This window comes from Atractosteus spatula, chromosome 9, assembly GCF_055471065.1.
Source record: "Atractosteus spatula isolate fAtrSpa1 chromosome 9, fAtrSpa1.hap1, whole genome shotgun sequence".
In the NCBI taxonomy this organism is placed as follows: domain Eukaryota; kingdom Metazoa; phylum Chordata; class Actinopteri; order Semionotiformes; family Lepisosteidae; genus Atractosteus; species Atractosteus spatula.
The window spans coordinates 16747435-16761154 of record NC_142714.1 but is presented as its reverse complement, the minus strand read 5'-3'; the positions used below and the strand labels follow the sequence as shown (position 1 = coordinate 16761154).

The following is a 13720-nucleotide window of genomic DNA, read 5'->3' as shown; positions in this document are numbered from 1 at the left end:
TAATATTCTGTAACTTTCTGATGCAGATAAGATTCCACTTAGGGTTATGATGTTTGTCATAAACTTTTGCAGTTTGTATGCAGTTGGCTATGTACACAAGGTATCATCATTTATCGTAAGAAAGCTCTGGGAAGTCACTGATCATCACACTTTTTATCTATACAGACAAAGGTAGGACAGACCTGAATAGTAGGAACAATGAAAATACTACTCTGAATAAAATAAATAGACTAAAGTTTATTTTACTGAATCCTAAGTGTTTCCCTGATACAAAAGCAGTAGACTGATGAGGAATGTTTCATTTAAGTATGTTAAATGTTTTACAAACCATCACAAAATATCACAAACAAAAACAATTGCAAGAGACATTTTGATTTATTTTTAAACTAAAACTTTAACGACTGACCTTATTGATTCCTTCCTCAGGGAAATGGATATATAGTTCTCTACAAATTGTGGACATACCTCAGAGCCCTGAGAGTGCTCATTGTGCTCTTAGCTAACAATAAAGCAAAAGGGTCAGACAGACAGGCAGCCATATAAAAGTCTCTTTTTCCTGTCCTTCCAGATTGAAAGCACACTATTAGAGCCCCTGTGCTGAGTTGCATTCTCATTAATAGATTTTGCTCATGTCTGCAGCTTTCTTCCCTCAGTTGCGTGCTAGCCTCTCTCTCCATGCTGCGTGGGTCACAGGTCACCAGGCTGGGTTACAGTCTTGGGAGCATGTTACCCCTGTTCTCTTTCCAGTATGATATTCTATGCTTGAGTGAGTGTGATGATTTCTAAAAATGTGTTGTTATTACTTTAAAGAAATCATCTATAGGAAAATAAACACACAAGGGATGCATAATAGCATTAAGTATTAAGATCTTACAGTATATGGCTGATTGGAAAGTACAAAAAATAGTACTGTATGCAGTAATACCATGCCCTATGTAACTTCTATGTTTTAAGAGTGAAACAGAACATACATACAGCATGGTCTTTCCTTGAACATGTGCAGTTAATTTTCCAATTTATTGAAATCGATTTGCATTTATTTCTTTTTGTTTTCTGTGAATGAATATAATCAAAGACTATTGTTTTATGAACAGTCTATAAAATCATGTAGATGTGACCAAAAAAGTAATATATAGCAAAAGTAGTTATTGACAAGAACAATTTTAAAAATACAAATCCTGGAACCTACAAGCTTAATTTCAGTGCTTATTTTTCAACTAGGCCTTTGTTTTTTATAAGGAATCATGCCACAGTAGCTCAGCTGCAGTTACTTTGAAATCCGAGAGAGAATTAACAGCAGAATCTAAAGATTGCATTTGATCAGTGCTGGAAAGATATTTTTCTGTTAGGGAGGACTGTGTTGAAAATACCCAAGTTGCTGTACTGGAATGCTATGGTTGAGGAAAGTAAATTACTGATATAAAAATTGTAAAACAGCTGTGCATATTTACTGTAAAGAACTTTGATGATGATTTATCATTTTTGGTAATGATGAAATGCAATGGTTTATTTGTATAGAGCTCTGATGTCTTCATGTTAATACCCAAAAGTCTAGAGTTTTGTAGGGATTACAAGAATGTCTGCCTTGTGAAAAATTTCTGATAATGTGATTACTACAGTAGTAAATGGGGCCCTATTTAGTTAGTGAACTTCTAGTCAGTAATGCGTCTCATTTCACAGGTTTAACAGATGTGCAGTGGCATAGGAGAGAGATACAGCCATGTGCTTTCAGAGGTCTTTAGAATTGAGTACAGTAAATGTGCTGGCAGTTAATTGTAGAACTTCTGTCTGATATAGACTAGGGAGGAGAATTAATTAACCTAATTAAGATCAAGCTAACCAGAGGGACTAAAACTTTGACAGCACATAGGCTTGACAACCTTTTTTTTATCTCAAAACAATAATTAAGGAAAACTATCAGTGAGCAAAAACTACCAGAAGATCAGGAGAAACTCTAAAACTGGATTTGTTTCTGTTTTTTTGCACAGTTAATTTTTTAAGAATCTCTAGAACTGTAATCTTAATGTATTAATAAAATGTATTTCTTTATCTACTGTTATGGCACTCAATAGGCATATTCATTCTGGAACTTCCTAATTCAGGGAAACATGGCAATTTTCAAAGTTATACAGTAATTGAAATTTATAAACAATCTCTACTTGTATTAAAGGTCAAAATTTGATGGAAGCAGTGTTAAAGCTCCTTACTGTATGTCTATTTAGATTTTTGTCCTTTTTGATGTGCTTCATTAAAGCCCTATAAATGGGAGATATGGGAGGTGCAAAGAGTACTATGCTGTATCAGCAATTATGAAACGATCTAATATCACTTTTAACTTTGATGTAACTTGCTTTTTTAAAATATTGTAATGATATGGGGCTACATTTAACTGTAAAATGTTCTCAGCTTGATTTGAATGTTTATCCTTTTGCTTTGTCTGTTTACATGAAACATTTTACAGTTTTCATTGTAACTTACTGACTCTACAAAGACATTGAAATAAGATGTTCTATTGTAAATTTGCCTCTAGCTCTGTAGGTTTTAAGATTATAAAGTACTGCAATGTCCACATTGAATGTAACTACTGAGCTTTTGCGAGTTTTAAGAACTATTTTCTGGTATCGGATATCTGATAACATTTGCTTATTTGGTATACATTTTAAGAAACAATTAGTTGCTTCTGTCCCTTTTTCAAAGACAAAATACTACAATACTGAAAACAATCTGAAAAAAAAATAAACCCATGTATACGGGCATGTTACTGTACTTAAATAGATACAGCAACACATAAATGTGTATACTGCTATAGTTTCTCAGAAGTAAGTTGTTCTTACTTTCCTAAGCCAGTATCTATCAATATCAGAATGATGATAATTCTGGTTGTTAAAGGGCCCATAACCAGTATGAGTTCAATAAGCTTATACCTACCATAATCATACCATAACCTTACCTATTAATCATTCCAATACATTATCAACTTGATGTTGATGTTTTGTTGTTTAATGTTATTTTGCTGTTTCCGTTTAAAATCATAATGCCTGATTCAGACTTTGATATTTTTGATGAAGCAAGACTGATTGATCCTCTGTTAAAGCAGGTCCCAGATCATTTGTTTCTTGTCCACTTTTAATGCTAAAGTGAAAATTATATTTAAATAAATATTCACATGATTAATATTGATTAAAACTGTGGCAAGACTTGTGGAGGCCATTCTCAAATAAATATTGTTTCTCTCTGTTAGCAATTATGCATCTGACCCTAGTAATCCTGAACATTATTCATATCTTCAAAAGGTGCTCCCTGTAAAAAAAAAAACATGAATTTTTAGAAAATAATTTGTCTTAACAGGCTTTATGTATTTCTAAAGTTTGAATGTTAGATTCTGTTGACAAGGATGTTAAATGAATAGTGGATCCCATTTTCTCTGATGACCTCATTGGAAATGTTTTCCAATTACATTTCAGTTTTTTTTTAATGATAGTAATTGTTTATGAGTGTCTCAATAACATATATTTTTGTGTTCTTTTTTTTCCTGAAAAATAAGTATAAGAAAAGGTATTGATGATAATTGTCCCCAGTGAACTCCTTATTTCTAATTTAAGGCATTAAAGGTCTGAAAACGTATTCACTTAGAGATACAATAGCAGTTAGCGTTGGGTTGTGTCTTTTAGTTAGTGTGTATCTGTGAGAGCTTCTATAAACATAAAAAAAAATGGAACAAAGTCAATATCTTACTCTGACTAGTACCCTCTGCTTGACCCTTGTTTTATGATACATTGTTTTAGGCAATTTAAGCAGTGAGTTTTAAATTGAAGCAACCATGGATTAGTAGGATGACATTGAGCCAGCATTTGTTTATGCAGTAGATTCTTATAAAGAAGTGTCATAGTGTGTTCTCTTTTCTACAACATTAAAGTGAAAGATCTTTCATTGTAATGTGGTTCATGCCCACAGCTCAAAGATAACATTTTTAATGTTAAATTAAACATTTTAATCTGAAATAAAAAGGTCAGAAAAGGTAAATATGTTATTTGATGGAGAAATCAAGGATTTTTGACATGCAGTGAAAAGTTCCTAAGGAATGAACACAAACAGGATGTTCTTATAATGGCTTTGATTTTGTTTTGCAGCCTTTAAAAGCACATAATGTAATCCGAGCACAGGAGAGAATAATGCTGTGATGAATCTGGTCCATTATTGCTTTTGATTGGCAATTGTGTTTGAAGTGTAAAAATCCTAGAAACACAGTGATGCAGAACATTGCTGAACTGACAGTCAAATCACGTTTCTGCACACAGTTGTCCTGTAATTACTCTGTACATACTGTAGGTCAGCTGAACAAACGTATCTGGGATTTGCATTGACGTCTGCTTTGTCGTCCCCATCTCGCTGCAGTATGTTCCGCCGGACCTGTGCATCTGTAACTTTGTGCTGGAGCAGTCCCTGTCGGTGCGGGCCCTGCAGGAGATGCTGGCCAACACTGTGGAGAATGCTAGTGAAGGAGTAAGTGTCACTGCCACCTCACAACCCACATGTGCTTTATAATCAGTGCTTCTACTGCCATTCTAATTAATACATACTGTACAAAATTAAACATTTTCTCGTAGATTGTAGAAATTTAACTTCCCAATGTTCACTTAATGGTTGTTATATAGTAGCTCCAAGCGCTACTGTACCTATACCTTGCCTACAGTAAATCCATTCTGTGAACTTTGAAATGATGTGTGCTTTTGCGTGTGATATTGTTCTTGTTGTTATCATGTTCTTAGAATTTTATCTTTCTGCTGTGTTTAAGCCTTACAGTCAAGACAGAACTCTACTATGTGATGGCTGTCCTATGTCATATAAGGATATTATAATTATTTTTATAACAGGGTAAAGACCCTGTTTGTCCCAGACTTTTTTCACTTTAATTTTTTTCCTTTGATCAACAATGGAAAAAATTCTGAAATGCCAGTAAATGAAGCTTTGCCTAATACCAGTGCTACGTTTCTCATTGAGCCTTACATGCCTCCAATACAAAACTATAATTTAGAATTTAGATTTACAAAGTAGTATACTGTAAATATTTAATCTTTACTGTTTTCTGTTCTATTATAATCTACAGTATTAGGATTTTGACTCAGGAATGGTGGAAATATGGGCAAACATGGTAAAGGTATAATTTGTAATTGTGAGTAGGATTGTGTTAAATATTTTGGTGGGTTTTTATACATGCTGTGGTTATTACAGATTATAGAGGTAAATTTTAGTTCTAACAACAGGTTAGAGCACTGTTATGCAAACGTTATTATATCAATTGCAGGTGACATCTTGTTTTCTGTATCCTTTCCAGAGCTCAAAATTGAAATTGTGTGATAAACTACATCATATGTGAAAATTTGTTGCTCTTCCCTTTACAGAACAAGCAGAGATAGGGGACATGATATGTTAGTAAGCCTTTTAGAGAAAATCAGAATTACTGATGTCAGGTGTCTTGGAGTTCAAGCATTATCAAAACATATGTATAATTTGGGTACAGAAATTTAGTTTAATTATGGTATTGCAAATTAAAAATCCCCTCAAATAAACAGGCATTATCTGTCAGTGCTATAGTACATGATTGACTAGTCTTGCCATGCAGCTCTTGCCCAATATTCGGCTCAACAGTTGGATGGGTTTTATTCAATTGCGATTCTATTGATTATCTAAAAAACTGTTTAGAATCAAAATACACAAATGTTCTTTGACATCACATCTTTGTTTGTAAAATTCATCCTCTTCCTTTTACTTTCCTAGTTAGTGTTGCTGTTGTTGTGTTATAAACTATGTTGCATGGCTAGAAGCAAGACATACTGTAATACACCTTTTGATTGTTATTTTTGCAAATTTGAGCTTATTCTTAAGTGGGTAGTAATGTTAATATTAATATTAATATACTGGAAGGGTATATATTTAAGGTCATATTAAAGGCTATAAAAGAACTAGAACATTTAATTTTTTAACAAATTCTGGGTCAAAATTCTAAATGAAATTATTGTTTTCTGATTTATCTTAAAGTTTTGGATAATTAAGGCTGTACTGTAAAGTGGACATGTCTGATGAACATTCAGGCACAGTGAGCCATTCTTCTAAAATGATAAACGCCAGTATTTTTTTAAAATACTGCAGTTGTAACTTCATACTGTACTTGAAATTCTTCTTGAAATACTTGAGAAACTTCTAAAGGATGTTGAAATTGGCTTTACTAAGAAAAACCCTTTAGTGACTAAAATCTTGGCCTGGTTTTAACAGTAAAGTGCTGTGTATAATAACGCATTTGCCCCATGTATCATTTAATGAAGATTTCATTTTTGGAATTCATGAACTGATGTCTAATATTCATCTTTTGTGTAACATATTTCTTGAACTGTTATTTTAATTTGCTTTGTTTTTGCTTTCATTGGCTACGGCAGCACAAGTCATGCTTTTTGTCATTTTTTTTTGCTTTATTATTTATCTTTGTTTTTGTTCAACCACGCTAGCACAAAGACCTCGACAGATGGGTATGTCCACCATCCATTTAATACCTGTACATTTTTAACTGCATGAAAGCTTTCTTGATGAAGAATCAATTTTACTTTCATTTAAAGGTGTTTGCAGAATCATTTGGCTTTTCTCCCTATCTTTGTACACACACACAGACAGACATATTCAATGCATACTGTATGCAAGACCAAACCTTTTTTTTAGGAAAATAAAACATCTTTATTCTGTAGTGGACTACAGTTTTAATTTCAAACACATATTATATATTGAAAATAAAACAGATACTCCGAAAAATGGTTCAATCAAAAAACAATTCAGTACGACTCAAGTTCTTTCTATACTGTAGTTATTCAGAAGTGAAATATATGATTTTCATATCAGCAAACCAAATTCAGGTCATTTTGTGTAAGTTTTCTTATTGTATATGTGTATACTCTGCTTGAATTCACCTTGAAGGCATATGTTTATCTCTAATCTAAGTTAAGAAACTAGCAACAATAATTTGCTTAAACTATGAGAAAATGTCAATATTTATTTACATAAGAAAGTTTATTCATTTATTTTACCACATACTGTAACATCCTTTCAGTAACTCATACTTTGAATTTATTTGATGTACAGTACTACTGTACTGTACATCACTGTGACATTGGTACATAAATTATTTATTGCTCCCATTTTTAGATTTTTCTTTGATCTTTCATATAATGTACATAAAATGTTTAGAATCTGAGTCTTGTAGGAAAAGTAATGGGATGATTCTCCATTGCTTTAAATTGTTTGCAGGAAGACAGAATGAGAGTTTAAAATATTTGTTTCTGGAATTTACTTGCCGATAACGGTGGCCTTAGCAAAAGTCCCCCTCCCCTTAATAAAATAAAGGGACATATGCAGCTTATAACAAAAAAGGATCATCTAACAGTGTGGAGTAGTGGTGAGGGATTGTTTGGATCAAATCCAGACACTGTTTGTGTACACTTAAGCAAGGTATTTCGCAGAGATTGCTTCAGTTAAACGCAAGGAGACATAAATAGGTGCAAATTTAAGTCAGTTTGGATAAAGCCAAAACTATAATAATTTTGGATTAGCCAAAACAATAATAATTCATAAGATACGCACTTTGATATGAGGCATGCTAATTGAAATAGTCCATGCAATTAAATGACCGATTCCAATCCGTTGCAGTTCAGAGAAACATGGAGGTACTGTACTTCTTCTGAAAACCAGTCACCAAAGACAAATGGGCTTTCTGATAACATTTAAGTTTTTGTAGCAAAGCATGGATTAACTGTGCATTTTGAATACGCTCTATTTAGTCTGTATATGTCTAAAAATTGTTGCTGTATAGCACTTGAAAAAGCAAGAACCATCACCACATGCAGAAAATGAAGAAAACTCAGTCATATACAGTACATATGTCCTGTACACATTTATAACTATCAAGTAACATAATCAATAACATATTTGATAAGGAAGACTTATCACTGAAAATAGGAAGCAAAATGACAGTTGAGAACTAGGAGACAGATCAATTGCCTCCCTTTCTTTCATGCTAGTTTGACATACAGTACAGTAGGCCCGATACATTTATACCAGCTTCCCACTGAACTTGTTGAATTCATAATTCAACATATACTGTAGTACTGTACTGTATGTCAATTTACTGTAAATCTGGATAGGCAGCTGACTTAAATTTGTGAGAATCTTTTGCCATGAGTTTTATGTGTGGCTTGAAAATGGCACGGTTGATAAAAAAAAGAAAAGTTACAGTGGAATTTTGGAAAACATCTGAATTTGTGGCTTTGAAGAGACCTACATTCACTTGTTTAATTCCTGATGGAATAATTATTTCAATTTCTAAACTGAAAGTACAGTATATCACATTTTCATAAGTGTTTGGAATTAAAACATCTGTAGCTTTGAATTAATAAGGTACAAAAATTATTTTTAATATTCAGCAAACATATAGTTTTTGATTATTGAAATTAATATCAGGAATTAATGCCATTTTTTATACCAAGAATCATAATAAGTATGGCTTGATAGTTTTTTCATCAGTTAATCAGTTGCTCACTAATTTTTTGCCAGCCTTACAGGTTTAGCAATATGGTTATACAGTATATGTTCTTACTTTTTTCTACAGAGAAAGAATAGTTTTGTTCAGAAGCGAGATCATGTACATGGCTTTAAAAAGCTGTAGTTTTTTTCCTCTTTGTCTAGTTTAAATTGTCTCTTTGTGCCTCTAAGAGTTAAAGGGAAATAACTTTATTCTAAAAATAGCTACTTATAACTTTTAACTTTAAACTTTTAAGCTTAACATAATGGCACATACAGTATAGAACTTTCAAGTTGACATTTGGAGAATATTGAAAATGGTACTTAAATTAATGAAAGGTTCAAGTACAGTATGCTGTTAAATGAATGAGTCAAACAGTCCTTCTTAAGCTAGTGTACACATCATCCTTGAGTTGGAGGTAAAAGATAAATGCACTTGTCAAAGTCAGCTGCTTTAGCTGCATTTAAGATAATTATCAAATGTAAACCAATTGGTCCCACAGTATTTCCCAGAATGTGTGCAGCATTTTGGACTTACCTGTATACAAACAACAACTTAAAGGACTGAGATACTGTCCTATAATTTCTAGGAATACCGCCTTTACACTGCTTAAAGCATATATTCCAAATAAGTATATAGTAACTCCCCTAACACACTGGAAAACAGACTGAAAAGAATGCTGTTTATTAACAGTACGACTAAAACTTCCAACTAACCTGATTAAATCTAAAGTTGCAAACCAGCTCTGCACCACAGTAAGCACATTTACTTTGTCAATTTTATTCACAGTTCTAATTATTTTTCTTGCTGTTTTTATGAGCCTGCCCTCAATTATATTGTTTTCTCGGCCTAATGAGTGCTGTGAGGACTCACTAACACTTGTGAAGACAACACATCCTGAGGAGCTCAGCACAGTGCAGCCCTAGGGACTGATGCTGTTGTGGAAACAGTGCATGCACTTTCACTCATCAAGGTGTTATTTCCTACAGAATCCATGCTTAAGGCTACATCTGCTTAGCCTTCATCCTTAGTGTATGATGTTCAGTTTAAGAATAAATTGTATTGTTCTGTGTTTTCATGTCTGTCTCCTTTTTAAGGCAGTTAAAGCAGATTCTTTTCTTGGAGCAGATGCATTCTTTTGTGCTGTTTTTTTACAGTTAGATGACACCTCTCTTTTTGTTTAAATGCAGTGCTTTTCATTTCAATGTGTGTTTGTCTACGGATTGTGACGTGTCTTCTTTTTTTCTCTTTTGGGTTTCTAAACCTGAAATTTCAAGGGTACCAGGGAAGAGGAAATGTTTTCGTGTTTCTTCAAGGAAGAGAAGCAGTTGGAGTGTAGGAGCTTCAGAAAAAGCTTAAAAGTCAAACTTGGTTTAGAACTTTTGATTGGTTGATTGTGATAGCTACTGAATGTACAATTAAAAAGCAGTGAATCTACAGTATAGATTGCAATACTTGTTTTTAAACAGAACATTTATAATTATTATTCTTGTAAGTGAAAATTGATTTAACAGCTGACAAAACTCTTCACAGCAAGCAGTTCTTAGTGAACAGTAGGTGGTAACATGGCAAAATGTCTGAGTGAATAACTTACTGTTTAAAAATAAAAGACTTAACTAAAATGACATCATATCGCTAGTTCACCCATTTAACGTGAAACATTTTGAAATACACAAACGCTTTTTTACTGGTAAAGTTTCATTCAGGCATGCATTTTAAGAAATGTTATCAATAAATTTATTAGAGACCATGGTGTGTTCCTCTTTACACTGCCAGTTATAATTTAACTTGTGTAGGGTTTGGTTTTAGTAGTAGAAACTCATTGTATTTGTTTGTCTGCTTCTGGAAGCTGTATGTTTTCAGAATGTCATTTGATTAAATGAAAAAAACCATGAATATGCTAAACACTGTATACATACTGTATGTACAAAGATATGTTTTTTTTAATTCATGTTAAGCGTTAAGTTCTCATCTGGAATTCAATTATCGAAAGAACAAAGAAAACTAAAGAACACTGACAAAATGAGTAATATGTGACATTTTTAATCCATTAGCCGCTTTTAGATCTTAGTTGCTGGGTATAATTCTCTTTCCTAATTAATTATAAATGAACTCTACCAGAATTACCTGGCTTTGTAAATGATACATAAAAAAATTCTTGTTTTTTCTTAAGAAGCTGTTATCTCTAAAATGACAACCTTGACAAATAACACAATGACAGTATGCTTGCATAGACTAAGTATTTCCTTTAAGTAGGAACATCATAGTTTTATGTACAACTTCAGTTTACCTACTACAGAGACACTTTAACAAATCACACAAAGAAACTACTTAATTTTCATGGACTGCAGATCTCTCAATGCTGAATAAAATCAAGTGAGCTGCTGTGCAGCAAAAGGTCACCGTTTTTCATGTGATGTCAGTGTGTCAGCAAGCTTGAAATACAGCAGGCAATCTGGGTGCAACAGCTGGGCACAGGGTACAGTTTTGTCTTCCCTTTGATCAAACTCCCATTCCTTTTTTGTCCACAAGCTTCCCAGTCATTAACTTGCTTTAACTCTGCAAAACAAATCTTGACAGAAGTCTTTTGTTTCATTGCAAGCATAGAGTTTAAATGCAATGTCAATCAGCAGGACTCATAAAGCTTTTTTCTGAGTCTCTGCTGGAGTTGCATTGTAAACATAATTCTACAGTGTCCTGTGAGATTGCTTTAGTGCTTTCTTTCACTGGCTTTTACAGTAAATGTGTCAGCCAATGAAGGCTATATAATGACTTCAGTCCTTCTATAAAGTAGGATGTGACTAAGGATCTGTGCCTTTGGCTGGAAGGTTGCCGGTTCGTATCCTGCGGCCGGGAGAGGAATCCTACTCCATTGGGCCCCTGAGCAAGGCCCTTAACCCCAACTTCTCCAGGGGCGCCGTATTAATGGCTGACCCTGTGCTCTGACCCCAAGCTCCTCTCCCTGTCTTGTGTGTCTCATGGAGAGCAAGTTGGGGTATGCGAAAAGACAAATTCCTAATACAAGAAAGTGTACAGTATATGGCCAGTAAAGTGATCTTATCTTATTTAGGGCACTTTGAAAACTGGTCCATTTTTGTAAGATCATTTTTTCTAGTTTAGGTGATAAACATCTTTGGCTTGTTTTTTTGTAGAGAAACTTGACAAATAATGTAGCCAAGTACAGTATCTCATTGGAAATCGAGAGTTTGCAAAGGACTTAAATATTTCTCATTTACCTCTAAGACTGTAACCTCTTTTTAAGATTATCCCAGTCACCTCTATTATCAAATATTAGTTAAAGGAATAATGAAATTCCTGAAAAATATTCACACCTTTTTAGACATTTTGAAGATAAGGCATTCAAACATTAATGTATTTTTCTCTTCTGCATTAATGCTTCCTAGAGGTTTATAAGGAAGGTAAGTATTCTTAATAGCTCAAATCTGTCTAAATACTGAAATATTTTTTTGCCATCAATAAACTTTGTAGAATATGTCAAATGCTAACATTTCCTCCCCTGTGGTACTACAATGAAATTTCTCTAGTTCAGAAAGGAACTGGAACATCTTTTTTTTCACCTAACATATGGCGTTCAATGGATTTGCATGCAGTCATGTCTTTTAACGTAATATATGAGAATCAGAATATTAATATGAGAGAAACAAACATGCATTTCTTTACCATAAATATATAGAAATCCTTTGTTTCCTGAACAGCTTTGTTATGACAAGGTGCTGTCTTCCTGAGAGAAATTAATATTGCTTTCCTGTGTGAGTGTTTAACAGAAGCATGCTTTTCCCATAGGCTGCTCAAGGAGGAGGACATAGAACTCTTCTTTATGGTCATGCCATTCTTCTTCGACATTCTTTCAGTGGAATGGTAAGATCTTAAGAGATTACTTGCTTTTGATGACTGATTAAAATTTTCAAGGAATATGGTGACTAGGCTTGTTTCCTTTTCTTACAGAAATGTGAACAAACTATTGTTTAGTTGTTTTCATAATTCTCCTCCCGTGTTAGAATTAAATAATATGTCTAGTTGAAAGGTACACCCCTTAGTATTTTAGGAAGAAACTAAGATTCTGCTTTAACTAGCGGTGTCTAGAGAGAACTTTGCTAATATTTTCGGCCTTGGTCCCCATCTTAATTCACAAACACATTTACTTAGAGTAGCAGTCAAAGGTATTGGCATCCTTCACCTTCATTTGAATCGATTAATCAGATTATTATAGTTTAATAAATAGTATATCAAAAAGTACAAATTATACTGTATCTGCAAACCCTGTGGGTTTGTATTGCCACCCTCTTTCTCTGTTTACTACTATTAACACAGTAATCTAGAAATATCAGTGTTCAGTGTACAATTTAAAAAATGTACAATATGTAAATACTGTAAATGTAAAAATGATTGAATAAACACAATTCTTAAATCTGTAAATTACATTTCCTTAAGCAAACGATACCGGCATTTTAGTTATTGACTGCATTAATCCAGTCAGCAGTCAGCAGGCTGTAATTCATTGATTCATATTCTTAACCTGCTGTCAGTGACACTATTCAGGCTTTCATTTGAAAAACAATATTGAGAGAAAAGAGAGCAGAGAGAAAGAGATCAATGAATTTTATTCTTAAAGGAACATGTTTTCAATCTCTGTTTTTGAGTACATTATTTTTTCTAATGCCCATTTTTATTTTGTTTCAAGCATGTGGATAATACAGTATGTAACACTATGCAGGAAAAAAATTCTTATATAAAAATGCTACCTTTCAGCATACTTACAAACTATTAGAAGTTAATTAGATTAACATATCCAAAGAAAGAAAAGGCAGTATAGCACAGCTTGTACAGTTTTATGCAAGAAAGTCCTTCCAGTATGAAACACACATGAGGAAAAGGGAGGAAAGTGAAACCTTGGCAGACAGCGAATTAAACAGACTGTTTCTCTGATGGTTCCTGCTGCTGGAGTGCAGTGCATTTCCTGAATCGCAACTAAAGGTGCAGAGCAGGCAATAAACATTTAAAAGGGGCAGATAGAGGCTAACCGGATAAAAAATGTGAAAACCAAGATTTAGACAAAGATTAGAAGATAGACTTAAAGGTATATAGAGATTTTCCTTGAATAATGCCAAATTATATTTTCTTATGCATGTGCAATGT

At 33.4% G+C, this 13720-nt stretch overlaps 1 protein-coding gene across 5 annotated transcripts in view; it reads left to right on the top strand.

Annotated features, from left to right (window-relative positions):
* Nucleotides 1–13720, top strand: part of LOC148828300 (ryanodine receptor 3) — a 175379-nt gene that overhangs the window by 37699 nt on the left and 123960 nt on the right. For 3 of the 5 annotated variants that reach the window (XM_088924858.1, XM_088924856.1, XM_088924855.1), the window contains exons 3-5: nt 4396–4503; nt 6504–6524; nt 12368–12442. In XM_088924858.1, the coding sequence (XP_088780984.1) occupies nt 4396–4503; nt 6504–6524; nt 12368–12442 (204 nt within the window). The remainder of the gene's footprint in view (nt 1–4395; nt 4504–6503; nt 6525–12367; nt 12443–13720) is intronic. The other 2 variants (XM_088924859.1, XM_088924857.1) reach the window with 1 other exon arrangement.